General features: G+C 42.4%; 1 protein-coding gene across 1 annotated transcript; it reads left to right on the top strand.

The window, feature by feature from the left end:
- Positions 1-261: 261 nt before the first annotated feature.
- On the top strand, positions 262-23,986 carry LOC105938186 (lysine-specific demethylase RSBN1L). Its single transcript, XM_036145054.1, has 8 exons — positions 262-816; positions 1,134-1,259; positions 1,516-2,162; positions 16,594-16,731; positions 16,878-17,020; positions 18,161-18,328; positions 19,897-20,008; positions 22,475-23,986. The coding sequence occupies exons 1-8, from the start codon at positions 315-317 to the stop codon at positions 23,984-23,986; spliced, it is 3,348 nt and encodes a 1,115-aa protein (XP_036000947.1). The 5' UTR covers positions 262-314.
- The last annotated feature ends 3,883 nt before the right edge of the window (positions 23,987-27,869 follow it).

Raw genomic sequence — 27,869 nt, 5'->3', positions numbered from 1 at the left:
CCTGGAGGACTCACGGCTCAGTTAGCATTGGCCTTTTATAATGCGCCAGCCAGCTGTGCTCACCTCAAACAAAAACAACTAGAGGATTTCTGCTTTGAAGAGATCTGTGGGGTTAGATTATGTGCTATAACAACCTGCCATACAGGTCCTGTCCTGCAGGCTGTAAACAGCCCCCACTCCCCTCCCCCTCACCCAGCGAGACTCCACCCATCGTTCCTCTTGTTTGTGCGTCATACGTAACAGACCAAGTCCCGCCCTCGGCCTGTCTCTCACGCACCAGTTACGTCTGACCGTAAAAAATAGAAACTTCCAAGATGGCCGAGTCCGTGGACTCCATGCATTTCGCTGCGAACAGCAAAACAAATTCCCCCAAACCCCTGCTGGCCAAGCGACCGCCCGAGAGCCGCCCGCAGTCCTCCAGCGACATTTTCCCACCCACGCCGAAGAAGGTCAGGGTGGAGGAGAAGGGCCTGAAGCACAGGAAGCTGAACGGAGAGGCGTGCGCAGGGGAAAAACACAACGGGAAGCAGAGTTGTGGGAGCCCAGCGAAATGGAGTTTCGGCCCGGCCAAGGCGAGCCACTCCGCCGCCTCCGCGATGCCGACCACCCCCGTGCGGAAGATCTTCAAAATCAGCAACTTCCTCGCGTCGCCTCCCAAAGTGAAAAAGGCGAAGGAGAAGCGACGCAGGGAGAAGGAGAGGAGCGGCGAAGCCCCGCGGAGCTCCGCCGCCGCCGCCGCCGCCGCCGTGGAGAGAGTGAGCCCCGCTAGCTGCCATACAAAGACGGAGAACGGCGACGTGAAAACGCTGCAGAGAGGTAGGACGCCACGGCACGGCACGGCACGGCCTGCTCCCCGCGCCTTGCCGCTCCGCAGTCAAACACTAACCCATCGGCCGCGCATTCTCCCACAATACGTGTTTATTATTGACTTATTTGACACATTTTGCCGCACTCCGGGGAGGGGAGGGGGGGCCCTTCTTGTTGTCCACCAGGCCCAGACGGTGTGTGCGTGTGTGTGTGTGTGTGTGCGCACACGTGGAAATGTTTCTCCTTGAACCGTTTGGTCACAGCTTTGCGGATGCGGCGTTGTCTAAAAAAAAAAAAAAAAAAAAGTCACCCGTTCTCCTCCTCAGATCACGGCGCAAAGGAGAAGGACGGACAGAAGAAGGAGAAGAAGAACAAGGAGTGGAAAGCGCACAAGCTGCCACCTGTGCATGACATGGTGAGGGAGAACGGAGAGGCGACGTCCCCCCAGAAAGGTAGGAGTTCACGCTTTAGAATAACTTTACCGTCACGCGCGTAATGCGTAATGGTGTGTAAACTGTTCAGTTATAGTAAGCAATTAAACCCAATTACACTGAGTTTGGTTTACTGGTGTATCTTATGCAAAATCAACATTATACACAACATCTAATGTGTTTTATCTTCTCACAGACAGATCCTGATGCGCAATGTTGTGCCATTTTTTTTTTGTTGTTGTTGGTGTTAACAGTTCTTGTTTTGTTTTGATTGCAGAGTCCAAAGAGATACTCGCCCTTGGTTCGGAGGAAGAGCTGCTGCTGAAGAAGCTCAAGAAGAAGAAGAAAAAGAAGCACAAAGACGGCGAGTGGACGAAGGAGAGGCACGGCCGGCCCAAAATGCACCACCGCTCCTGCCAGACCTTGTGCACCGGCGTGTCTCTGGCTCTGCCGGAGTTCCTGGGCCGGATCAACGGGGACAGCAGCGGTCTGGTCCGCGGCACTACGGCACCGCAGCACTTCCAGGATCCCTCTGCTGCTGCCCTCCCCTCCGCGGTCAGGGAGCGGTTCAGCCACGGCTGCGCCTCGCCGACGGGCCTCCCCGGCCTGGAGTTCGGCCGCCTGATCCACGTCGAGCAGCAGGCCAACGGAGGCGCCTCCGTGGCGCACGCCTACACCGAGGAGCTCGCCTGCCTGTCCCCGGCGGAGATGGAGCGCTTCGCCGAGGAGTTTGTGAGCCTGTCGTTCAGCGAGGACGGGGCGCAGGCCGCGCGCTTCGTGATGGGAATCATCCACGGCGCGGCCTCCTACCTCCCCGACTTCCTGGACTACTTCTCGTACAACTTCCCCAACGCCACGGTGAAGATGGAAGTGCTCGGGAAGAAGGACATCGAGACGACCACCATGGCTAATTTTCACTCTCAGGTGAGGACCGGTGCTGTTTTTGATGCTCTGAGGTCACATCCCGCAGTTTGTGTCCAGACTGGGAAGCTCCTTCCGCTGCAGCATCTCTAATCTTCTCTCTAGCGCGGCCGTTTTCAGGGCGTGATTTTAAACGTGTGGTTTGAAAACCTCGTTTCAGTCACAGATGCTCTTTCAGGCGAGCTGCTGCTTAGAAAAGACGGGCGGGTAAGACGGTGCACGTGTTGGCGTGGGGTTTTCTTTCATTTTCCAGCTTCATTTGTTTTGTTTTATAATGGGCTGATTTTGTTGTTTCAGCTCTTTTGCTCGTTCCACAAAGCTGCAAATTAGAGTAGAAACCATCCGCTTATCAGGGTTTTGTAGAACATCGGCTCCTGTCAGCTGATTGAGGTGTCAGCGTCACATTTTGTGCAGTCATGTCCTAAATGGGCCAGGTACCGAGGTATGGAAGTCGGTGTTCTGCTACATCTTGACGAGGGTATGTCAGTTTTGCCATTGTGTGTGTTTATCGGTCAACCAACCGTCTGGGAATGAAATTTCAGTGCTACACGACTGCCGGCGAGAGGTTGGATGCCTCAAAGAAATCTCAAAGTAGAAAAAGCCCCCATTTTCACTTTCACTTTCAAGCACCCAGCACGCCATGTTGAATGAGTCTTCATCAGCGCAGACAGAGCATCTGCATAGTGTTGGGGGAGATGAAGTAATATTGAGTCGTTGCCGCAGTAGCAGCTGCGTATAAGCTGTAGCGGTTGTAATCAAGCCAATTTGTGGCTCAGACTAAGCTGGTGATCTAATGCTGCAGCGGTAAATGGAGGCAATGCATTATTTAACTTCCTGTGTCAGTGAAATGCAGGGCAAATATGCAATAGTTTGTTGTCGAAGTGTAAAATAGGCATTTCATTAAGTTTGTCATCAGAAATCTTGAGTTTATTCTTGATTCTATGTCACTTGTTTCACCCTTATCATTAAAAAAAACTCTCAGCATGTCCTTAAGTTGTCAAAGGAAGCCAAATTGACTTATTTTGAGTAAATCTCACGTACATTTAGCATTAAAATGTAAAAACATGTCATGCTTCAGTCACGGTTGAAGTGGGAGAGAGATGCTCTGCTATGATTGGTGGTTATGGTTGGGGTGCGTTGTCTGATTGGTTGTTTGGTGGATTGCTTTGGTTGTTGCCGACTTGCAGCAGCGATTTAACGGGTGCATTCTTTAAGAGTCAGCAGGGGTGGTAAAAACAAAAAAAGTTGAAGACGTTTATCTCTTCGGTGGAGGGGAAAGCGTTCGCCAGGATCAGGTCGGAGATTATCGTGTCACTAACCGCTGACAAAGTAAATGAGCAGTAATGAAATTTGAACCAGCAACCTCCTGACTAAGAAAGCCTGGAGTCAGAGATGCACTAAGAGAGAGAGATTCTTTGGCGGGTCTCCGACGTCTGGAGTTGTAAAGTCCTGATCTGTCTATCAGGTCTTATCTGCTCCTGGATTTCTTTTCAGTGTTGCGTGTGTTAAGTCGTTTACGGCCTTCTTAATAATCAACGCAAAAATCTTTATTGGCGCTAAAGCAATCAAACCTTTTCTGCTGGGATTCTGAGGATTTATCTTTGGTAATGAACTCCAGGTCTGTGGGGTTGGAAGGCCTCCTTGCCATCACCCTAATCTTTAGCTCCCATCTCTATCTCTTATCAGGACTGGGCCGCTCCAAAAGGACGATTATTTCCATTCAGAAGAAACGTGTTGAAAACTTTAAACCTAAATCTGATGGTAGTGTTAAATTAAGATGATTTTTCCCCTAAAGTTGACCAAAAGAGCTGTCTCTCTGAATCACTGTAAATCTATTATCCGTTAAAATTCCTTCAAGCCATTGGAAATAAATACAATGCTCAAAAACATTAAAGCAGCACTTTTTAATCTGGTGTCAAATCAGTTAAATAAAGTTCTGGATTATTAATCTGGTCGGTTCAGCAGCAGAGAGGGTGCGTTAATCTGTGTCGGCTGTTTTGGTGTTAATTAAATTAACATCAGGGACACTAAAGTGGTAACAATGAGACGACCCTAAACAGGAATGGTTCTGTAGCTGGAGACCACAGACATTTTTTTCCTCGTTTCTTCGACTGCTTTTCATTAGTTTTGCATTAGACCAGGGTCAGTGTCACTACTGGCAGCATGAGGCGATACCTGGTTCACCAGGATAATACGTCGACATGCGCCATTTCCTGGTTTGCTGTGTCTCTCAGCACAGTATCAAGAGCATGGAGGAGATTCCAGGACACAGACAGTTACTCTAGTAGAGCCGGACAGCACTGTCTTAGGTCCTTAACCCATCAGCAGGACTGTTATCTGCTCCTTTGTGCAAAGAGGAACAGGATGAGTTCTGCCAGAGCTCTACAAAGAGACCTCCAGCAGGCCACTGGTGTGAATGTCTCTGACCAAACCATTAGAGACAGACTCCATGACGGTGACCTGAGGGCCTGACGTCCTCTAGGCCCTGTGTTCACTACCCAACACCAAGGAGCTCGACGTTTGTCAGACAACACCAGAGTTGGCATGATGGGTTCGGTGTTGGGTCAGTGTTGGTGTGGAGATGGATGGATGGAGGCACAGACCTGTACAGGATAAACGATGGCACCCTGACTGTCACTAGGTATCAGGATGAAATCCCTCACACTGCAAAAACACAAATAAAAATAAGCAAAAAAATTCCTTGAAATTAGTGCATTTGTCCTTGATTTGAGCAAGTAAATAAGATTATCTGCCAATAGAATGAGTATTTTGACCCCTAAAATAAGACAATTAGATATCCTGCACGTGAAATAAGATGATGGAGATGAGTTGTTCCTATTTTACGTGCTAAAATCATCTTATTTCCCTGCTCAAATCAAGGATAAATACACTCATTTCAAGAAAAATTGAGTTATTTTTAGTTCCGTTTTTGCAGTGCAGACCCCTAGCTGGTGCAGTGGGTCCTGGGACAGGTTGGTTGTCGCTCCTCTGCACCATACCGACAGTCTGACAAAGCAGGTAGATTTACTTTAAACATTTACTATAATAATCTGATTATAGCAACGTTCTGGCAAACGGTCTCCCGGTGCTTTGGTCTTACCTTCCTGGTCCTGACTAGGGTGGGTGGTCTTGTCAACAACAACACCACCAGTTATATCTGTAGCCCGCTGGATGACATTTCAGCTCAGATTCCTGAGAATGACCGAGATGCTAAAGGCCACGGAGAGCGTTTTGAGCATTTTAATGGCCGACGAGAAAAGCGAGGTCTGACCAAAAAAAAAAAAAAAAAAAAGTTTATTTGTTGCGCCTCTTTCCGTCATCCCTGGCACATGATTTTTCTAATCTCGTGCAGCCCGCAGTGTGCCTACCTTGCGCGCGGCTCTCCCCGCAGGGTGGGAAAAAAAAAAAATGGTGCTCGCCTATTAAAAATGGAAGCTGCGCTCTTGTCACATGCTCGTGTTTTAAGCCCAATTTCCACTTTCCTTCAAGAAGTTAAAAGAAACGGATTCCGTTCAGGGGGGAAGATTTAACACATTTATGCCACGCTCTCTTTACCCCGAGCTAAATTACTTCAAGACTCTCCAAACATGTGCACAGCGTTTGGATCATGTCGGCTGATGCAGGCAGACTGTGATGGATTAAGCGCCGGGCATAACATTTAGGAATAATATCGCAACGTCATGTTTTCGGGCCCTGCTTTAGACGCAATCAATGTACAGCTTCATGAGATTTGCCGATTTACCCATTTGTCTTTTCCTGGTCTGATTTTTTTTTTTTTTTTTTTTGCTTGCCGCTGCGGACTGCAGATGCACAGTTTTGCAGATTAGCAACATAGCGAAGCAGCGGCGCTAAAAGCCTCTCGAGTTAAGTGACTGAATTAATTCATGGCTGCGTTTGCTTTCAGGCGCCCCGCATATCGTGTGTGAGCTTCTGCTGGGAGACTTATGAACACACGCAGTAGTTATGGACTGCGCTGCTTGGCTTAATAGAGAGGTGCTCTGCAGAGGCAGGGGGTCTTTAATTCTCGGAGCTTTCCAGCCGTCCGCGTAACGACGAAAACGCGCGTGGCTGCTTTATTTACAGCCGCTTCTGTTCTTTTCTCAATATGAAAGTGGGAAGGACTTATAAACAGAGCGTTTCCAGAACCAAAATTAGTCCAGCCTTTTCTAATAACGTGCAATCCGGGGGTCTATTTTGGGGCTTCAGACGTGGAAGTGGTGGAAGTGGCCTCGGCGAAGGCCAGACGTGTTCAGGTGTTTGTTTGTTTTTTTTTTGTCTTTTCAGCAGGGCTGAACGATTTTGGAAAATAATCTAATTGTGATTTTTTTTTCTTAATATTGGGATTTATTTTTCCAGTTTAATTTACCATGTCTTTTTATACATATACAAACAACAAATCATTTTGTTTCCTCGCCGTGCGGATTAGTTGCTAAAAGACCCGCAGCATCTAAACTCAGAGCAGAAATTATTGCATTCCGCCTAGAATATATTTCAACCAAAATTGCGATTTTGACTTTTCTCTACATTAACCACAAGCAATAAAAATGGCGTCTACATAAAGATGTTTGTAAACAAGGACTATTCAAAACAAGAACTTTTAATGTTTCTATTAATCAGAATATTGTTCAAGAGAACAGCTTTTAGTTGATTTGGACATCAATCCTTGTTGGACATAGAGTGCAATCAACAAACAAGTCTGTGTATTAAACCGATTGACTTGTACTTAATGCTATGTATGATTATATAAACTCTAAAACAAGTAATACAATTAGATTTTCTCACTGCTGCAACTGTCTTCCCTTCCATGTGGAGGCAAACCCACTTTAAACATTTTACCAACACCTAATGGACGTGTCTAATTCCCTAATTGTTACATAGCCAAAAATTGCAGACTCTGCTAATTGGAAAATGTTTTTTTTTTAAATCGCGATTATATTGAAAATGCGATTAATTGTTCAGCCCTACTTTTCAGACAGGAGCAGGCTTACCTCCTTCATCACCTGCGGGATATTTTAGAAAGCATTTAGACAGTGTGCTTTGCTTCAGCGTTGGCCTCAGGGCAGGAATCTTTTCGTAACACCTTAACTGTTGTTTAACACCGGCCGGGTCTGTCATTCAGCGTCCATCACCACCCTGGTTTGTATTATAGCTCTGTTTTGCAGCGTGAATACCTTCCTAAAGCACGTTGATGACACGGAGACAATAATCTCATGCGTTTGTGTTGCTTAGATGAAACACTGTTCAGTTCTTGCTTTCGCTTGGTCATATTTTCTGCTTGAACTAGACAGTGAAAGTGAAACTATGTCAGCAAACACGGAAGACGTCGTCAGCCGGTTACAGTTGTTTATTTCTCGCCGATGTTTACTCCTAGACCCTCAGATCGCGACTAGGGCTGAACAATTAATCGCATTTTCAATATAATCGCGATTTAAAAAAACGCAATTTCCAAATCGCAGAGGTCTGCAATTTTTGGCTATGCAACAATTAGGGAATTAGACACGTCCATTAGGTGTTGGTAAAATATTTAAAGTGGGTTTGCCTCCACATGGAAGGGAAGACAGTTGCAGCAGTGAGATAATCTAATTTTATTACTTGTTTTAGAGTTTATATAATCATACACAGCATTAGGTACAGGTCAATCAGTAGACTTGTTGGTTGCACTTTATGTTCAACAAGGATTGATGTCCAAATCAACTAAAAGCTGTTCTCTTGAACAATATTCTGATTAATAGAAATATTAAAAGTTCTTGTTTTAAATAGTCCTTGTTTACAAACATCTTTATTTAGAGGCCATTTATGTTGCTTGTGGTTAATGCAGAGAAAAGTCAAAATTGCAATTTTGGTTCAAATATATCGAAGGCAGAACGCGATCATTTCTGCTCTGAGTTTAGATGCTGTGGGTCTTTTAGCAACTAATCCACATGGCGAGGAAACAAACTGATTTATTGTTTGTACATGTTTAAAAAGACATGATAAATTAAACTGGGGGGAAAAAATCGCATTAAATCGCAATATTAAGGGAAAAAAATCACAATTAGATTATTTTCCAAAATCGTTCAGCCCTAATCGCGACGGACTCACAGCGTAAACTGATACACGACCGCTCAGCCCCGTTCACTGGGACACGTGGCCCGGCATAAATGAGCTGTGACCCAGTGTAGATGCTACAATAAATATTTAGCGTGCTTCAGTTCGGATAATTCCGACGGGAGACGAAGGATTTTTCTACTAAAACGTGTAGCAGGTGTGTTGTTGTCAGCTCCAAACAGAGGATACAGCTCACGCGCATCTTCTGTATGCCTGAGCCGCAGGCAATCTACACACACAGCTTTCCCTTTAAGTGAAACCGAGTGACCTTATACTAACAGAACATTGTTGCATGACTTCTGTAGATGGATATCAGGGAAGTCCTCACACACGAAGCAGAGACGGTAAGAAGAGATGAGATAGAGAGAGAGAGAGAGAGAGAGAGGTAAGGTCTGGTGACGAATCAGCCAGTTAAGTCAGCAACGTTATTATTAGCACGTCTATTATTGACGGCTGCTCTATTACGTTAAGAGACGTATGATTTATATTGATGTAGGAATCGTCTACATAAGTATAAATGTGTGGTGAGTGTTTTTTTTTTTTGCTTTAGAGGATGAGGATCAAGGTGCTGGAGTAGGAGAGGGAGGAGGAGGAGGAGAGACAGGTGAAGGTCAGGAGTGTTACAATGCTGCGCACCAGGAAGACGGAGAAGTTACCAGAGAAACATGAAAGTCAAGAGGAGAGAGCGACAGCCAGCGTCCACAAACAAGAAGGGGACATTAGGGACTTAGGGGGGGGGGGGGCATTCCCCAGCACAGCTTTGGGGTAAAAAAAAAAGCGTTCATTTAGTTCAAAATGGTTTGAAAGCTTTCTGTGGTTAGACTATTCTGTAACTAAAGACGCAGCTTTTTGTTTCTCATGTAGGATGTTTGGTAACCACGTGAAACATGACTCCTTTGTGAGCACTGGTTTATCTAACAGGGGGGGGAAAAAGCTCTGGATGTCTTCAGAGAGCATGGGAGAACACCTGCCCATAAAGAGAGTATAAAGGCACGGCGTCGGCGTCTGTGCTGTTCACGGTGGCGTGGCTGAACAGCATTCAGCACCTGAGGTAGAAATCAAGGAGAGACAGGAGTACTTCAGCCGTGTTGTGGCTGTGAGACACTTCTCAGCCAAACAAAACACTCCAGTCCATGGCCACGATGAGGGATATGTGGTTGCTTATGTTCCTTTGCTGCCGTGTGAAAAATGATCATGTTTGTTAAAATAAATATGCACTTACACTCATTAATATCTTGAGTAGTAATTTTGGTAGGAATCTAGCAGGACAGGAGAGTGTGTGTGTGTGTGCCTAGCAACAACCCTGGTTTGGGCTCACCCCATTGCCCGAAGGATTATCAGATGGGTACAGAGTATTAATAATAATAATAATAGTAATTAATACTCATTAATGTTTGATAAACTGGTTTGGGATGTTGTTATTGCTGCAGTATTGGGTAAAGCTTAAACTGCCTGTGGACCCACTACTTTATTTTATTATTTTTGGCGCCGCAGTGCCGTGACTCCACGGCCTCCAGCCAATCAGACGGCTGCGGAGACGCCAGAGGACGGTCAGCAGAGCTCCTCTCCCCTCTTTTACTGCCGGTTTTATTGCAAAGCTCTGATCACATCGTGTGCAATAGGTTCCCACCTCCAATGAGTCTGTGTTGCTTTTAAATTTCTAACCCTGTGTTTTTATATAGTAACATTTTATTGAATTGCAAAAGTAAATTACTTATTTACGCACAATTATGCAGTGATTGTTTCTAGCCTGGTATGTTCATTTGAAGTGGGACATATCGTGAGATCAATCTTTTAAGATCTTAAAGGTGCATAGCTACGTTATTTTACTTTATTTGTTTATACGTCAATAGCTCACTCTGGTTGGATACAAAGTTTTTATGAAAGATCATCACGTCCTGCTGCTGTATTAGTTATTTTGCCGTTTTACGCTTTATTGATCAATTTGTTAGTAAATTCAGCCTTTCATGCTTACTATATTAATGGAAGTACAACACCGCGCATGCGCAGCCGGGGATAAAACAAGAAGCAGCTAACGGCTATTAGCATCACCCAGTGAAACATTGTAGAATGGTCAAAGATCCAGTGGGGGGAAAAAAAGTAAAAAAAAAAAAAAAAGTATTCCAAGTAGGAAAAGACTGGAATGCCGCTGGGAACACAGTATGACCGTTGGTGTTCACTGAAACGGATGCTAAATGTGCTGATTGCTCAGATCTGAACGCAGAGTTGAATGATGTGAGTAAATGTTCTGATACGGGGCTCTTAAAGTTGCTGTAGAGCGTTGTATTTAATTAATAACAGTTGGCCTTCTATCACACCGAGCTACCGCTTTACTGCGAGGTATTTCACAGGGTCAGGCTCAGTCCAGCGTTATTTAATACCGTTTTATTAATTAAGCAAACCCAGCATTATGATAGTTTTGTGATACTGCCAGTAGATGGAGCCACGTCTGTCCATATCTGGTCATCGCGCCCGGTGCTGGGGCTATTTTTATTTACAAAAAGGACCATCAAAACATTATCAGGGTGGAGGCTTGGTGTAAATAACTTTATTTTATAATGATCAAACTGTTTTTGATCTTTTTTTAATAAGTATACAATGTGGCTATATACCTTTAAATACGTGTTAGCTGTTCATTGTAGCTCCGCTGCTGCTCTCACCGTATACTTTTAACATTGCTGAGAGTTGCAAGAAGCAAAACACGTACAAGTTTAGAAGAAGAAGAAGACCTCAGTAAAAAGAAATAAGACCTGAGTGGATTTGGGAGATTTATTTTTTTTTCTCCAGATCTCCCTGTCACTACCCGATCCGTACCATCAGCTCATTTGCGCAAGCGCGAACAGAATGACTTCCGGGTCGCCAAAAAAATAATGTAATTACGGTACTAAAAATACTTATTTCTACACTTAAATTATTAAATAATGCTAAACTATATCATAAATAAAATATTGAAGACTTTTCTGAAAGAAATTGATACGTTTTACATTCTCTCCATTGTATTGCTTGAAGTCATCATCGGTTATGCTCAGAAGTCCGGGAAGATATCATTGCGTAACCTTTATCTGTATTATCTGAATGCACTCTGTTAGTTTTATTGCTTGTTCAAACAGGACTGGAAAAAAATATTTCATTCTTAATTATACGCTGAATTTCGTTATTATTGAATTTTATTATTATTACTATCGACTGAGATTTTAGCGCCCTCTGGTGTACACATAATAAACTAGAGAAGACCTGTCATTATAGTAGCCGCATTGTTTTGTTTTTTTGTTTTTTTTACAAAAACGAACAGGGAATAGAACAAAGAACACACACAAAGTGAAGGCATACCTTATTAAAATACATTTATGTACTTTGATAAATGGTTCATATATTTTTATTTCCCTAACCACAACTGGGAAACATTTTTGCTATTAAAAAAAGCAAAAAACAATGTATTTTTTTTATGTATTTCTGTTGTTTAATTTTTAGAATATGCAATATTGCCGCAAATACAAAGATTTACAAAAAGAAACCCCTGCCTCGAAAAAATATAAAAGAATAAAAAAGTAAGAAAAACTTTTTTCTACCGGAAGAAATATTTCCTACCGGAAGTTATTCTATTCGCGCACGCTCAAATGAGCTGATGGTACGGATCGGGTAGTGACACCCCCTGAGGAGCGGAAGAGCAGGTAAGACGGTCCTGAGCATGCGCAGTCATTCAAAAAGGGACTTTTCAGACCCCCCTTAACAACAAGCAACAAAAATGCTCTGTAGATAAAGATATTTGTTAACAAGGACTATTGACAACAAGAAATTGAACAGTTTTTCATTAATCTAAATATTATTATTCAAGAGAGTAGCTTGTTGAGTTGGACATCAATCCTTGTTGAACATAAAGTGCAACCAACAAACAAGTCCATGTATTTAACAGTTTGACCAGTACTTAATTCTGTGGTGAGATTGCTGAAAGTTTCTGGTTAAAAAAAAAAAAAGTATTGATTATATAAACTCTAAAACAAATAATAAAATTAGATTATCTCATTGCTGTCACTCTCTTCCCTTCCATGTGGACCAAACCCACTATAAACATATTACCGTCACCTAAAGGACTCGTCTTATCCATTAGTTGTTACATTGCCAAAAATTGCAGACCTCTTCGATTTGGAAATTGGGTTTTTTAAATTGCGATTAATTGTCGAGGCCTAGACAATACAATATTTGCCATAATCACAGTCTTGTTACGATACGATTTCCATTAAGTTAAATTCACAAGTCTGAGATCAGTATGATGCAATATCGTCTTTCCCATCTAATATATTATCAGCTCACAAAAAAAATAAAAAATATGATTTAACATTTTATTTCTAAGCTCCTACAGGCGTCAGGAATTTAAATCAAAAATGGCATTCTAAATATTAAAAACTAAATTTAAAAGGTTACCAGTTCACTATAGTCTCATGCCTTGTGAAGTTCGTCTAGATTTAAAGAGACAGCACCAAAACAAATTGCTCTCAGACGCACCTTAGAACAGGGGGTAAAAAGGTTTTAACGAGGAATTCAGGCCAGCACTGCAATTCTACTTTATATAGACCACAACAAATGATTTAAATGTGAAAAGGAAGGCATTAAAAAGAAAGATTTGCAGGAAGGTGTGGCGCTCTAATAACTATCAAATCATAACCAATAGCACAGCTAAGCCATCTTCACGGTCAGCCGAGAATGACTAAACAATAAAACAAAACTATGCGACCCACATGTCAGAATCAGACCTGGTTCTAAGCTCGTGACCCTCGTCATCCAATTAGGATTCGACGGCACTAATTTAATCACTCGGGACGTTCATCATTTATGTGGATTTGCGTAGCAGTCTGGACGTAAAACCGTCCGGGGACGCGTTATAAAACCTCCAAGCGGTCTGGCATGACTTCCCTCGAGCTGCAGGCAATGCCTCGACGTCTTTTAGTCAAAGACATTACATATTTTTTTATAAACTGGTAAAACACCAATGACTCAAATCATGCTCTGATGTTGGCTGGCTGGAAGCGTACTAATAATCTGATGAAAGATTGATAAAAGGTTAAATTGAGCTTTTATTAAAATCGTTCATGACTGTTGAGAAAGTGGGTTATTTTCCTGTGTAATGTAACACTTGCAGCTTACTGTACCGCTGTGGCCATCAAAACATAGAATAAATGGGTCACATAAGAAACCGAGCCCTCCGCTGTTAATTCACAGGCTCACCTACTTTCAGCGCCGCTGAAACCGTAGACAGCCGACTGCTGTCAGCTTTTCCGGCTTTAAACCTTTGTTGCCTCTCCGGCAGGGTTGTCACAGTATTAACGTTTTTAAACTTGATGCTGATGAGAAGAATTACATTTTTATTAATCCCTGTACTTCAGGAAATATAACGGCAAAGAGGCCCTTTTTAACAGATTAAAAACAACAATGACATGTTTTTATTGCCCTAATTATCCACTAGGGCTCAACAATTAATCGCATTTTCAATATAATCGCGATTTTAAAAAACGCAATTTCCAAATCGCAGAGGTCAGCAATTTTTGGCTATGTAACAATTAGTGAATCAGACGCGTCCTTTAGGTGTCGGTAAAATGTTTAAAGTGGGTTTGCCTCCACATAGAAGGGAAGACAGTTGCAGCAGTGAGATAATAAAATTTTATTACTTGTTTTAGAGTTTATATAATCATACATAGCATTAAGTACAGGTCAATCAGTTTAATACATTGACTTGTTTGTTGGTTGCACTTTGCATTTTTTGTTCAACAAGGATTGATCAATTAAAAGCTGTTCTCTTGAATAATATTCTGATCAATAGAAATATTAAAAGTTCTTGTTTTAAATAGTCCTTGTTTACAAACATCTTTTATTTAGAGGCCATTTTTGTTGCTTGTGGTTAATGCATAGAAAAGTCAAAATTGCAATTTTGGTTGAAATATATCGTAGGCAGAACGCAATCATTTCTGATTGCGTTCTGAGTTTAGAGTTTAGATGCTGTGGGTCTTTTAGCAACTAATCCGCACGGCGAGGAAACAAATTAATTTGTTGTTTGTATATGTATAAAAAGACATGATAAATTAAACTGGGGAAAAAATTGCACTAAATCGCAATATTAAGAAAAAAAATCGCAATTAGATTATTTTCTAAAATCGTTCAGCCCTATTATCCACAAGAATTAAGAAAGTCAGCAGCTTGGTTTTTTTTTTCTTTTCTTTTTTTTCTTTCAGATTAGATAAATATAGCAAAAAAAAAAAAAGTTGCCGCTAACTTGAAGTGGCTTGGATTCGGTTGTGGAACAAGATGTCAGGAATCGGGATCAGGGCTTTATTCATTTTTGTGCTTTTTTTCTTTTCTTTTCTTTTCTAAAACAACCACGTTTTAGTCCTTTTATTTTACTCATACCCTATCAGCTGAGCTATTTAATAACAGTGTTGTGATTATTAATAGCTCTACTAAAAATGCAAGTCTGTGAACCTGATCGCGTCGGTCCAGAAATGTTACGGAAACACGAGCCGTCAGCAGCCTCCTCTCTGTGACGTGGACATTCAGAGCAGGGAGCTGCGATCTCATGAGTTACAGGGAGGGTGTAATTTACTGTTTACTTGAACCGAAATGAGCCCGGCTGCTCGCTAACGCCCGCTCTGAACAGGCCAGCGTGAACATGAGCGTGTTTTCAGCCTCGTCGGAGCGACCACGGGATGTTTTCTCTTCCAAGATAATGAGAAAAAAAGCATGATCAGTAGAAAAAGGCGGCATTCCAAACCCAGAGGCTGTATTCCTTGGAGGAAACTTTCCAGTCCTCTTTTATGATCATTTATGCAGCTACAGTGGAAATAGAAACGACAAAAAAAAAAAAAAAAAAAAATAGAAAGAAAAAGAGAAAACGCACAGCTGGGGGCTGCAGCTCTGGATCTGTCCTGTCTGTTCTGGTTCTGGACGAGCTCGGCGCTGAACGCCCTCAACCAGGAGTTCATGTTTAAATGAACTCTGCAGAACCCGGCGTGGCGGTTCAGGGGTGGGCCGGGGACGAGTTGCTGCATGCGACCAGTTGGACCAAACGTGGAGTTATTTTTAGTCCCTGACACCGATGCTTCATCGCCTTAACACTTTAGCTCCAATTTAATGTTAGCTGGAAAACTTTGAATACAGAATTAAATAAATACTGAAACTTTGCCTCTAAATAGCTCTAATCACTAGTTAATTACACCTGTTTTCTATATGTATTAATACAAGATGTTAATGTATTCACATTTAATTATATTTAAGTATGAGTTTCACTTTTAAGATAAGATAAGATAGTCTTTATTGATCTCACAATGGAGAAATACACTCGTCACATCGGCTCATACAAGAAGGTGCAGAGTAGGGAAGGTGCATTCAGTTATATACAGTGAATCTTCATATATACAATGGATCAAAAAGAATACCAAAAAATACAAAAAGAAATAGGAATGGGCATATGATGTCTTATTTAGATTCATAGTGGTCTATATATATATATATATATATATATATATATATATATATATATATATATATATATATATATATATATATATATATATATATATATATATACGCCTACATACATGTGTACTGACATATGTTCAGGTGTTGATAGCAGCAGAAGTCACTACATCAGGATTATTGCACGGGTTGTAGTACAGTGTATTAAATAGATTATTTCACATTAGTTATTGCACATTACTTATTACAGTTATGGTCACAGTTACAGTGCAGCTACCTCCATAGACCACACGTATCCATACGTATCACATATTTATTATTGTTTTTATTCATTATTATTTTTTTGTTCTAAAATGCTGAACAATGTGAAACCGGCATAATTATATTTGACCAAACTATAAAACGTTTATTGAGTTTTACCGGAGGTTGATTTCTCATCCCTTTAGTGACAGAGGTATGAGCACAGCCTCCAAGCTGAGGGACAATCATCGCCATCGTTACCGTGCCGACGAGGAGCGTTGGTGACGATGGCGGCCGTCGGGTATCGATCAGACGTGTAGATTTTAATGCTTCCTTCTTGTAGAACCGGATAATCATTATTTTTTTATGTTTTAGACTCAAACTCGTCTGGAGGATTCTGTGTCTCTTTGGGTGCCAGCAGCTCAGCTTTTATTTGCCTCTCCTCCTGACATTTCCTTTTTCTTAATAAGCACAGAGGGTCGGGGTCTTCTGAGTGCTTCTGAGTAAAAAAGCAAACGTTGAAAAGGGCATCTGAAATGTTTTTGTGTGTGTGTTTTATACAGCAAGTGCTTCTCCTCCTTTTAAAAATGCCTGTAAATCAAGTCTGTGGTAAAAGTGCGTCGGGGCCGATCTGTGTTCCCAGGTGAAGAGGACATATTCCCGGGGGACGTACCGCGCCGGGGCCATGCGGCAGGTCAGTCTGGTCGGGGCCGTGGACGAAGAGGTCGGAGACTACTTCCCAGAGTTCCTCAACATGCTGGAGGGATCTCCTTTCCTCATGGTTGGTGCTCTCTCATGGATGTTAAATGTCCGCACTAGAACAGACTGCAAACGTGTCAACATCTGTTTGAGCTCCCCCTCTGTGTGTGTGCGTGTGTGTGTTCCAGCGTTGCGTAACCTAAAGTGTCTCATCCTGTGTTTGTGCAGCGGACTCTGCCGTGGGGGACCTTCTCCAGTCTGCGGCTGCAGAGCCCGACGGAGAGCGACGACGGCCCCATCATGTGGGTCCGACCCGGAGAACAGATGATCCCCATGGCCGACATGCCCAAATCCCCCTTCAAAAGGAAAAGGTGCGCCATTCTGAATTAACACCCCTCGTGTTTTACACGATTTCAGACAGTCTGTGTCGTAACTCATCATGTTTAGCATCTTAGTGCTATCTTAGGGTCTGTCTATGCTTTGAAATGCTTAATTTGTCCCCCAGCATAGCAGCGTGATTTTGTACGACGCAGTGTTGTAGTCAAGTCACTATTCCTCGAGTCCGAGTCCAGGTTCGAGTCACCAGTGTTCAAGTCCGAGTCGAGTCCAAGTCATTAAAAAAAACCGGAGTCGAGTACGAGTCAAGTCCACTACTCATCCGAGTCAAGTCCAAGTCGAGTCCTTATTGATCAAGTCGAGTCCAAGCTCTGCACTAAAGTAAGCATAGCCTACATGTTTTTAAACTAAAAAAAAAAAATCCACACTCCACCACATTGCACTAATAATTTAGATATTAAAATCATACACCAAATAATATTGTAATGACATATTAAAATTATAGCCTAATGATCTAAAAAAAAGTCGAGTCTTTTTCTCAATTTCCGAGTAAGAATGATCTGAATGTAGGAGTCCAAGTTCGAGTCATCAGTGCTCAAGTCCAAGTCAAGTCACGAGTCTCTAAATCTAGCTAATGACTCTAGTTCTACAACACTGGTACGACGTATAAAGCTGCTAGTTTGCTTGCATTCGGTCATTTTGGATGAAACTATATTTTAATTGTGTGCTTAGATGAACCACAGCATAAAGGTAAACACATTCAACATTCAGGTTTCTACTAATTTAAGCTGGAAATCATTATAATACAAATTCTGTACGTCTATAAATTGATTTGTTCAGACATCAGAAATTATTTGAGTTGAAAAAGTGGGATTATATATTAGCAGATGTTGCTATTTGTGACTGCAAAGTTTCTGCAGTGTTCAGTGGTGAACAATTTAGGCAACAATGCATCATTTTCCTGCCTTTTCATAAGCGTGCTGTACTTTGTGTTTGTCTATCGTAATAAAAATCCCTTTGGATCATTTAGAGGTCGGTTATTATAGCGTTAAAACAATGAAAAACCTCTAGGGGTGTGGACACCTTTGCCGTGTCCTTTTCCTGCCCGTGCCACAGGAGAAGGAGCCCTCCGGCCCTGAGTAAACCCTGACAGCTGTGAACTGATCCTGTTTCAGGTCCACCAACGAGATAAAGAACCTGCAGTATCTGCCCAGAGCCAGCGAGCCCAGAGAGCTGCTGTTTGAGGACCGGACGAGAGCCCATGCAGATCACATCGGTCAGGGCTTCGAGCGGCAAACCACGGCCGCTGTAGGGGTGCTGAAGGCTGTCCGCTGTGGAGAGGAGTAAGTGTGGACAGACTTTTTTACTTTTACTATTATTATTATTACTAGTGTTGCACCGATGCCATTTTTTGGCCCGGTACCAATACCTCACTGCAAAAACGAAACTAGAAATAAGTAATATTTTCTTAAAATGAGTGTATTTATCCTTGATTTGAGCAGGTAAATAAGATGATTTGCCAATGGAATAAGATTTGTGCACTTAAAATAGGAACAATTCATCTCCATCATCTTATTTCAAGTGAAGGATGTCTAATTATCTTATTTTAGGGGTCAAAATACTCACTCCATTGGCAGATAATCTTATTTAACTGCCCAAATCAAGGATAAATACACTAACTTTAAGAACATTTTACTTATTTTTAGATCCGATTTTGCAGTGCTTGCTGTGCAGTATTGGCCGATACCATTTGTTTGATATTTATGTGTGTGTGTGTGTGTGTGTGTATATATGAAGAACTGCATACTACTTAGGGTAGTAGAACTTTTTATTGCCTACCTGGAATGGGTGACAGTAGTTGAATAAACTTTTGGCTCTCAAATGTCAAAATAGTGCAACTTTAATGAACTTATATAACATGTATAATAGTAGTGCAACAGTAAGACAGTGAAATTACATTAATAATTGAATAATCTCTTTTAAACCCTGAGTTTTGGCTCTCAAATGTCAAAATAGTGCAACTTTCATGAACTTGTATAACATGTATAATACTAGTCGGGAGAGAGAAGGCTGCGTTCAAGTGACATACAAACACCAAAATGGTATCGCTGCCCTATTTGTTGGTACTTGCCGATCCAATACTGGTATCAGTATCGGTGCAACACTAATTATTACTATTACTGCATGCTGGGAGGTTCATCCCACTGAGCTATATTATACACTGGAGTGCTAATCACCGTCTGTTTGAACGAGTCGCTTTGAAGCCACCAGCCACCATATTGGTACTCCCTATTTCCCCCCAGTAACTAGGGAATATGTGCGCTGCAGCATCAAATAACGAGGATTTTCTCATGTTCAGGGGGGGCTTAAGACTTTTAAAATGTCACATGCCATATAGTTTTATGTTATGTTCTAAAACTATCAAGTACTGAGAAAGTCATGCTGAAATATTTTGCATTTTATTCATTTAAATATATATGTTTAACATTTATAAATATATAAATAACAATATACAAAAACATATATTTACATATGTGTATACATATATATACATATATACATATACACATACTTATATATACATATATATGTATTTAATATGAATAACATGTAAAATATTTCAGCACCTAATTTCCTAGTAGTTGATAGTGTTAGTACATCCACTGACTGTAGAATTACCTATGAAACGTTTTCACTCAGCCAGAAAACTGCTTGTTGTTGCAAGCAAATCCTATGGGATTCTGTGAGAGTAGGGAGTAGCAAGATGGCGGCCAGTGACTTCAGTTTTTCGGCAAAGTCAGCACTCCAGTGTATAATATAGCTCAGTGGTTCATCCCCTCATTGGCTGCTGGCGTTTTTCTCTGACTGGACCGCCGCTCGTTTAACAGAACCTGTTTGTGTTGATTCATAGCAGCGACACGCCCGCCCGGATCACCAAAGACGTGGTGTGTTTCCACGCCGCAGATTTTCCAGATGTGGTCATGAGGCTGCAGCTGGACCTCCACGAGCCCCCGCTGTCTCAGGTGGGACATTTGCTCTTCCTCTACAGCCCCATTAATGATTTTCATGCGGAGAGTAAATCTGCTTACTGTGTGCAATGCGAAGGAGCTGCTAAGTGAACCAGCAGCTGAGGATTTGCTGAAGCTGCCAACAAATGCGGCGACGTCAAGTTTCTTTTTGTTTTCATTACGTAACAAAATGAATAGTGAATGAAATCGCACGTTAAGCTTCCTTAAAGCCAAATTAATCAGATTACACTCACTGGTGTAATTGTGGCTGAACATGGAGACGCCGGGGTGTGGTGGTCCTGGACCGGAACCGGTTGTTGTCCAGGAGTCGGGGACAGAAAGATACTCTCCAGATCGTTGTCCTCGTCTGCAGAAATTAAGTCGTGTTCGTTTTAATGAATGAAATTAGGGAGAGATCTTTTAATCTGCTGCGGTTCAGCGATCAAAACTAGTCGGGAAAACATTAGATTTAATTTGGAATTAAATGGAATAAAAGAAATTTTGAAAAGATATTATTTAAAATGATTCATATTTACCAACTTCATTCCCTATCACATCATTGGGATGTGGTTTCCTCCTTTCCTCACCTTCCTCCTCGGGTCTTTTCTTTTTTTTTGTTGTCTCTTGTCCTACTTTGTGTCCTTTCTTCCTAAATTCTTGCAAAAGACAATTTCCTGGACCTTTCCTTCCTTCATTGCTTGTCTTTCCTTATTTTCTACCTCTAGTCCTTTTTTTTTTTTTTTTTTTAACATTCCTCCTTCTGTACTTTGTTCATTTTCTTGCTGATCATTCTCCTCTTCTCCTTTCTTGTATTTCCTTCCTTTCTTCTGTTCTTCTTGTGTCCACTCCATTTTTTTATACCTCTTTTCTTCCTTCTGTCCTTCTCTCATCGTGGTATTTTATGTTTACTTCATTCCAAGCTTCATTCGTGTCTTTTCTTCTTTCATTCCTTCTCTTATTCTATCCTTCCTTCAATTCTGCTTTGTGTCCCTCTTTCCTTGCTTCTTCTTGGGTCACGGGTCTTTCATTCCCCTTGTGTCCTTCTGTTTTCCTTTATTTACTCTGTGCTTCATTTGCTTTCTTGTTTTTCCTCCCCATCTTTAAGCCTTCCTTTCTTGTAAACTTTCCTTCCTTCCTTCCTTTCTTTCTTTCTTTTTTCTTTCTTTCTTTTCTTTCTTTCTTTCTTTTCTTTCTTTCTTTCTTCCTTGTGTCCAGCCTTTTTTTTCCAGTAAGTTTGGGGTTTCAATGGATTATTATTTATATTTAATAATGGGTGAAAATGGCAGATAAATCTGGAATTTAGAGTCTGGAAAGCCCTGGATTCTTACAATGCTGAAACACTGTTTATTGACTTAGTCATCAATTTGCAAGGTTAATGTTTTGGCTAAATAAAAAATATTCCAGTACATAAACGGTATCAGGATCACTCGGTTTTAACATAGCTATGTCTATAAGGCCTTCTGGTTTATTGATATGTTGCATAAAAACAAAAAACAAAACAAAAGAAGGAATAAAAGCAAAGTTTTCTAAACGCCAGTTTTTGTGAGTTAATCAATAAAGTTGAGTATGTTACCATTTTCCTCCCTGTAGAACGCACAGACTAGAGAATCTAAATATCCTGCGGGTCTCTTAGGCTACGTTCACACTGCAGCCTGAAGTGACCCAATTCCGATTTTTTTTTTTTTTGCCCATATGCGACCCGTATCTGATCTTTTTATGACAGTCTGAACGACACAGATCGGATTTTTTCAAATGCGACCCAGGCCACTTGGATATGTGGTCCTGAATCCGATACGTATCTGATCTTTTCAAATGCGACCTGTGTCTGTACGGCCGGGTCGCATTTATCCGACCTGTACGTCACCGATACTCGACAAAAGTCACTACCGGTGGACCTGGCTATGCCAAAGAGGTTGACTATTGTGCGGTAACAAACACCTGTTGCAAGTCCATACAGCCCCACGGCAACGCATTTACTCACCGCTTTGGCCGAAGATGTGTGTCTTTACGTGAGAGTGCTAAAGAGATCCGTTCAGACGCACATAAAGGTTTCCTTTTTCATTCGAAAATTATGAATGAAGTCTGTATCAGTAAAGCTGCTCACATCGCTAAAATTTGGCTCTTTCCTCTCCTCTTCTTAAAAAGTTTGCGTTGGTAATGTGCTGGCTCCGGTTGTAGAATAACGTAAAGAACGCAAGATATGCTTCAGCATTATGATCCATGTTTACTTCCGCAAACAATGAGCACGCTTGCTACGCATGGCGTCATCGCGTCCTCTACTGCGCATGCGGGACACTCAGGCGTATGAATGCAGTTCACACAGGAGATCACATACAAGTCGCATATGTTTGGAAATGTGAACGGACACGCAAAAAAATCCGATTTCACAAAAAAATCGGAATTGAGCATTAAGGCCTGCAGTGTGAACGTAGCCTTAGAGTCGTTGCTGAACGCCGTGTCCTCTTGTCTCTGCGTCCGCAGTGCGTCCAGTGGATCGACGACGCTAAGCTGAACCAGCTGAGGAGGGAGGGAATCCGTTACGCTCGCATCCAACTGTACCACGACGACATCTACTTCATCCCCAGAGGAGTCGTCCACCAGTTCAAGACGGTCTCCGCCGTCTGCAGTCTGGCCTGGCACATCCGGCTCAAGCAGTACCACCAACAGGAGGAGAAAAGGGAGGAGGAGGAGGAGGAGAAGTGCTCACTAAGTGATGCTTTCCATCGAATCAAACAGGAGGAAGATGTGGAGGAAGAGGGGAATAAGTGTGACTTTGCGGTAAAGATGGTGACGAAGGTGGAGGATGAGGACGAGGAGGGCCAAGAGGAACCGGCGTCGCAAACACCGACGCACGGTTTCAAGGAGGAAGAGCGAGGCGAGCAGGAAGAGACGGAGCCGGCGGAACCTCAGCCGCCGCCTTCAGTTCAAAACGAAAGGGAGGAGGTGGCGTTCAGTCCCGCGCTAACGGAAGTGAAAGCGGAACAGATAAACGAGGACAAAAAGGAGACGCATCAAAGGCCGCAGGGCCAAGAGGATGGCGGGCAGGATGCTGCTCCCTTAAAGTCCTCCCAGCAAATCAGGAAGGAGAGCGACGCGGAGGAAGAGCAGCAGCAGCAGCAGCAGCAAAAGGCAGCTCTTCCAGACAAGACTAAAGAGGAGACGACGAGCACTTACAGCACTCTGCAGGTCAAAAAAGAGAAGGATAAAGGTAGAAATGAGAGGGAGAGGACTAAAGAAAAGAAGGAGAAGGACAGGGAGAAAAAAGACAGAGGAAAAGACAGAGAGAGGGAGAAGGTTAAGACCGAAGGAGGAAGAGAGGGGAGCAGTCTGATCCTCCTGCAGATAAAGAGAAAGGAGGACGACGAGCGGATAAAGGAGGGGAGAAAAGGCTCCCAGACCGTCCCGTCCGCTCCGAGAGACGAGAAGTGGGCCAAGGAGTGCGACTCGAGAACGCAAGCCCACTTCAGGAGAGAGAAGGAGCACGAGAAGGACAGGGGAGCGCTTCAGCCCCGGCCCGACAGGGAGGAGGCCCGAGACTCCTGCTCGCACAACCACAAGAAGAAGGAGCGCAGCGGACACAAGGAGGGCAAGGACATCAGCGCGCCGAGCACGCAGGCGAAACTGGGGAGGGAGGACGGAAAGACACACAAACACTCAAACCTGCAGGCGAAGAAGGAGGGCAAGAAGGAGGAGATCAGGAAGAAGCCTGAACACAAACCAGCACGGACGCTCTTCACCTTCGATCTCTTCAAGCCCATGGAGGCTCACCAGACGCTGGCTCTTTCTCTGTCAGACAACAGGCCCAAACCTCAGCATCACACCGACTCTCGAGGTTCTTCCTCCAAATCTGGGTCAGACGCTCGGACAGTCGTTTCCTCTAAAGGACCAAAAGTAAAGGACTCGCTGCAGGCGAAAGCGGCGGCGCTGCAGGACTCCATCAAACAGCCTCTGAGGACACAAACGCCGCAAACACAGAAAAACTTCTTGATATGAATGTCTCCACGTCTTCTGTTTTTACTGTACTACTTCTGCCAGGGCTTTGTTAGAATCTTTTTTAAAGTTTGAAAATCCTTTTAAAAGGCAAAACCATTCCACAAATCAGACCCGGCCGCGTTATTCCTGCAACTCGGCGACGCAAGGATGCACTCTGCGGGGGATTTTTAACAATGCCGGAGAATGTAAGCTGCGTAGCTCACTTCCTGTTTGTCAGCAGACGTATGAAGGCTTTAACTCCGCGCCGCTCGGCTTCGCTCTTAAAGCGCCTGCTTTAGGTACTCCAGCCAATCTGAAAACGACCGTCTTTCAAAGTGCCTTGCAGAAGTATCGCTACCCCCCCCGTAACTTTTTCACGTTTAGTCACGTTACAGCCGCACGCTGCAGTGTGTTTTATAGGAATTTTACCCGACAGCCCCACTGGAAGAAGAAGTTGGGAATTGTGAAGTGGAAGGAAAGGTCTACGCTATTTAACATTTTTAAGTTTTTATTCCCCTTTTGTCTGATACCCTGAAATAAAACAGTGCAACAAAATGCCTTCAGAAGTCACCTAATTGGTAAATAGTTCACCTGAACTGTGTTGGCGCCCTTTTTAATTCTGGGCTTTTTAGAGCCACATTTCAATCTAGTGACAGCAGGGAGTTTAAATTAAGTCAAATTGGAGGGAGACCTTCTGTTGAAGTTGGTTTTCAATCCTTGTCACAGACTTTCAGTCAGATTTAGGTTTGATCAGCAGGGGCGGTTCTAGACCAAATTTACCAGGGGGGCCAAGGTGGGGCCAGTGTTTTTTCACAGGGGCACAGAACAAAAAAATTTTTTAAAAACAATAAAACGGCAATATTTAACTGTGTAATAATATTAAGTGAGGCACTTGTGGCTGTGGAACTGCAGGTTTCAGACTCCTAGCAGTTGAAAACTTTGCCCCCTGCTCAATACGGCTAAAGCTAAATGTGAAACATCTTAAGTTTTAAATTCTTTTTAGAGTAAAGCTGTATAGGTAAAAAATAATATTGGTCAAAGTGACCAATCAGTTATGGTTTCTTTGCCATTGCAAATAATTATGAGAAGTTTATTTAACATCATGCTTTTAGTACAGGGGCCATAACAGGGGCCAGGGCCATTTCTACAGGGCCATGGGCCCCTGTTGGCCCCTGTCTAGAACCGCCCCTGTTGATCAGGGCACACGTCTGTAGGCGATGAGCCGCACTGGACTTTAGCGGTATCGGAGTTAAACGGGTGCCGGCTAGGAACGTGCGGCACTTTTCCCAAAAAATGTAGATTCATTTAACATTTAGGAAAGCAAACATTTTTGTTTCCACGTCCGTTGTGTGGGTCGGTCAATAAAAACGCAATAAAATCTGCGGTTGTAGCACGACACAATGTGGAAAAGGTTTGCGAATACTTTTGCTAGGCGCTGTACGACATTAAGGCCATGACGGTAAAGTCCTCCGCTGATCTGGAGTCACCTTACCAACACTTTATCGTTTATAACACTCCAAAATCCGATTCTAGCAGTGGTTTTCAGACTGGACTGTTCGACACACACACACACACACAGGGCTGTAAATTATTCTGTAAGTACCAAAACTGTACAGTCTAGATGTTATTAGCACCAGTGTGGGAAAATGTATACAGAAATTGCATATATTTTTTGTAAGACAGGTTTTATTTTCCATAGAACTTATTTATATCATTTACTGTCTGTTTTTATTTGAAACCAATGTATGTGAAGATTTCGTTGTAAATACATTTTATTTCCTAAGATAATACTTGGTAGTGTGATTTATACTCTGATCAGAACCGCCCAATAAATGGTTCTAAATGTTGACTAAGTTACGACGCGTCTCCTGTTTTTGTAATGACAACATGGCCGCGCACTCTGAGCAGATTATTTTTTTTATTTTTTTTAACCACAAATCATTTCAGGTAATGTACGTATGAAGGGACCTTTAAACCCGCAGCCCTGCACTCAGATGAGCTGTTTGTCAGAAACGTGCCACACGTTTAAGGTTTGGCCGTGCCGTCGGATCTCAGGGATGAATATGGAAGAGGTGTCGTGCAGCGGGATGGATTTTTAGGCCTGCAGTGTTAGTAGCTCAGAGAGGCTGAATGCTGCAAAGCGTATGTGGCGGGGCGGATGGGTTAAAAACAGCAACGGAGCAGATTGTGACATTAGTCACATGGTCCAGATGTTCATTGAGCATCTCTAGGTTCCCAGGTAAGAAGGCCAATAAAGTCCTTCCAATGAGCTCTGGGTCTGCCTCAGGATCTCCTTCCAGTGGGACGTCCCTGGAGAACCTTCAAAAGCCACTGCAAAAATGGATCTAAAAAAAAAAAGTCAAATGTTCTCAAAGTTAGTGTATTTGTCCTTGATTTGAGCAGGTAAATAAGACTATCTGCCAATGGAACGAGTATCTTTACCCCTTAAATTAAGATAATTAGACATCCTGCACTTGAAATATGATGGAGATGAATTGCTCCTATTTTAATTGCAAAAATTTTATTCCATTGGCAAATCATCTTATTTACCTTCTCAAATCAAGGACAAATACACTGATTTTAAGAACATTTTACTTATTTCTAGTTCCGTTTTTACAGTGAGGGAGGCGTCCAGCAGGCTTGCTGCTGATCAGATGTCAGAACCACTTCAACCATCTTCTATTAAAGCTATAGCAGAACCCAGTTACCCCAGAGCTCCTTGGATCCAGTCATGTTTTTTTTTTCCCTCATAATCCATATATCATGGCTATAGGTGGGTTCTGCATTATAAATGGCTCAGCATCTCAAGAGTTTGCCACTCTGCTTATCTCCTTTTTACTTGTTTTTACTCATGCTGAAGCATCACCGGTCCCTGCTACATCTCACCACCAAGAAAAGGACAAGACTGGAATATCTTCTACATCTGGATATATGTAGAAAGCTAAATGTGTTAAAGAAACCAGACCACATTCTCTATCCCATCGAAAGTTGTGTCCATCAGTCTATTGGTTCATCTGTTCCCTCATCAATCCATCCGTCTGTTCAGTTTTTTTTTTTTTTTTTTTATTGGGATAAACCATTAAATGATGTCTTATTTTTGTCATGGTTAAAATAAATTGGCAATGTGTCTATCTCAATTTAAGGCATGAAATGTTTATATTATTGACTTAAAATTTGCAAATATCGAAAATAATGGCAGTACTTAATTATTTCATAGTTCTTATGCCGCGTTGTACCATGAAATAATTTAAATCTGTCGTTAGAGCCCTTCATAGAAAGTTCAGTTAAAGTATTTTCATGTGTTAAAATAACTCAAGAAGGCCAGGTCGAAATCCAATTGAACATTTGAGGGACTGAATAAATATGCAAAGACAAATGGGCAAATATTCCTGTCTCTTGATGTCTAAAGCTGGAAGAGACATATCAAAAAAGAGGTGCAATGAAAAGTGGATCAAGATATTGACTCAAGGAGCAAAACACAAACTCCACACTTATGATTTTTATTTGGGGGTGGGTAAAGTAACATTATTTATATACTTTTCTTTCTACTTCAAGATTCAGCACTACTCTGTGCTGGTCATAATATCAGAGGCTATGTTCACACTGTAGCCTGAAGTGACCCAATTCCGATTTTTTTTTTTTTTTATCTGGATCTGATCTTTTCATGACGGTCTGAACAACACAGATCGGATTTTTTTCAAATGCGACCCAGGTCGCTTGGACATGTGGTCCTGAATCCGATACGTATCTGATCTTTTAAAACGTGACCTGTGTCTGTACGGCCAGGTGGCATTTATCCGACCTGTACGTCATTGATACTCGACAAACGTCACTATTCTGCGTCCTGCTCTGCAGAAGCGGGAAAAAAAAACGACATTCATGGCGGACAACAATGAGAAGAGCA

The sequence above is a fragment of the Fundulus heteroclitus genome, chromosome 2, assembly GCF_011125445.2.
Source record: "Fundulus heteroclitus isolate FHET01 chromosome 2, MU-UCD_Fhet_4.1, whole genome shotgun sequence".
In the NCBI taxonomy this organism is placed as follows: domain Eukaryota; kingdom Metazoa; phylum Chordata; class Actinopteri; order Cyprinodontiformes; family Fundulidae; genus Fundulus; species Fundulus heteroclitus.
Note: the sequence above shows the minus strand (reverse complement) of the source record. Positions and strands in the feature narration are given on the sequence as shown.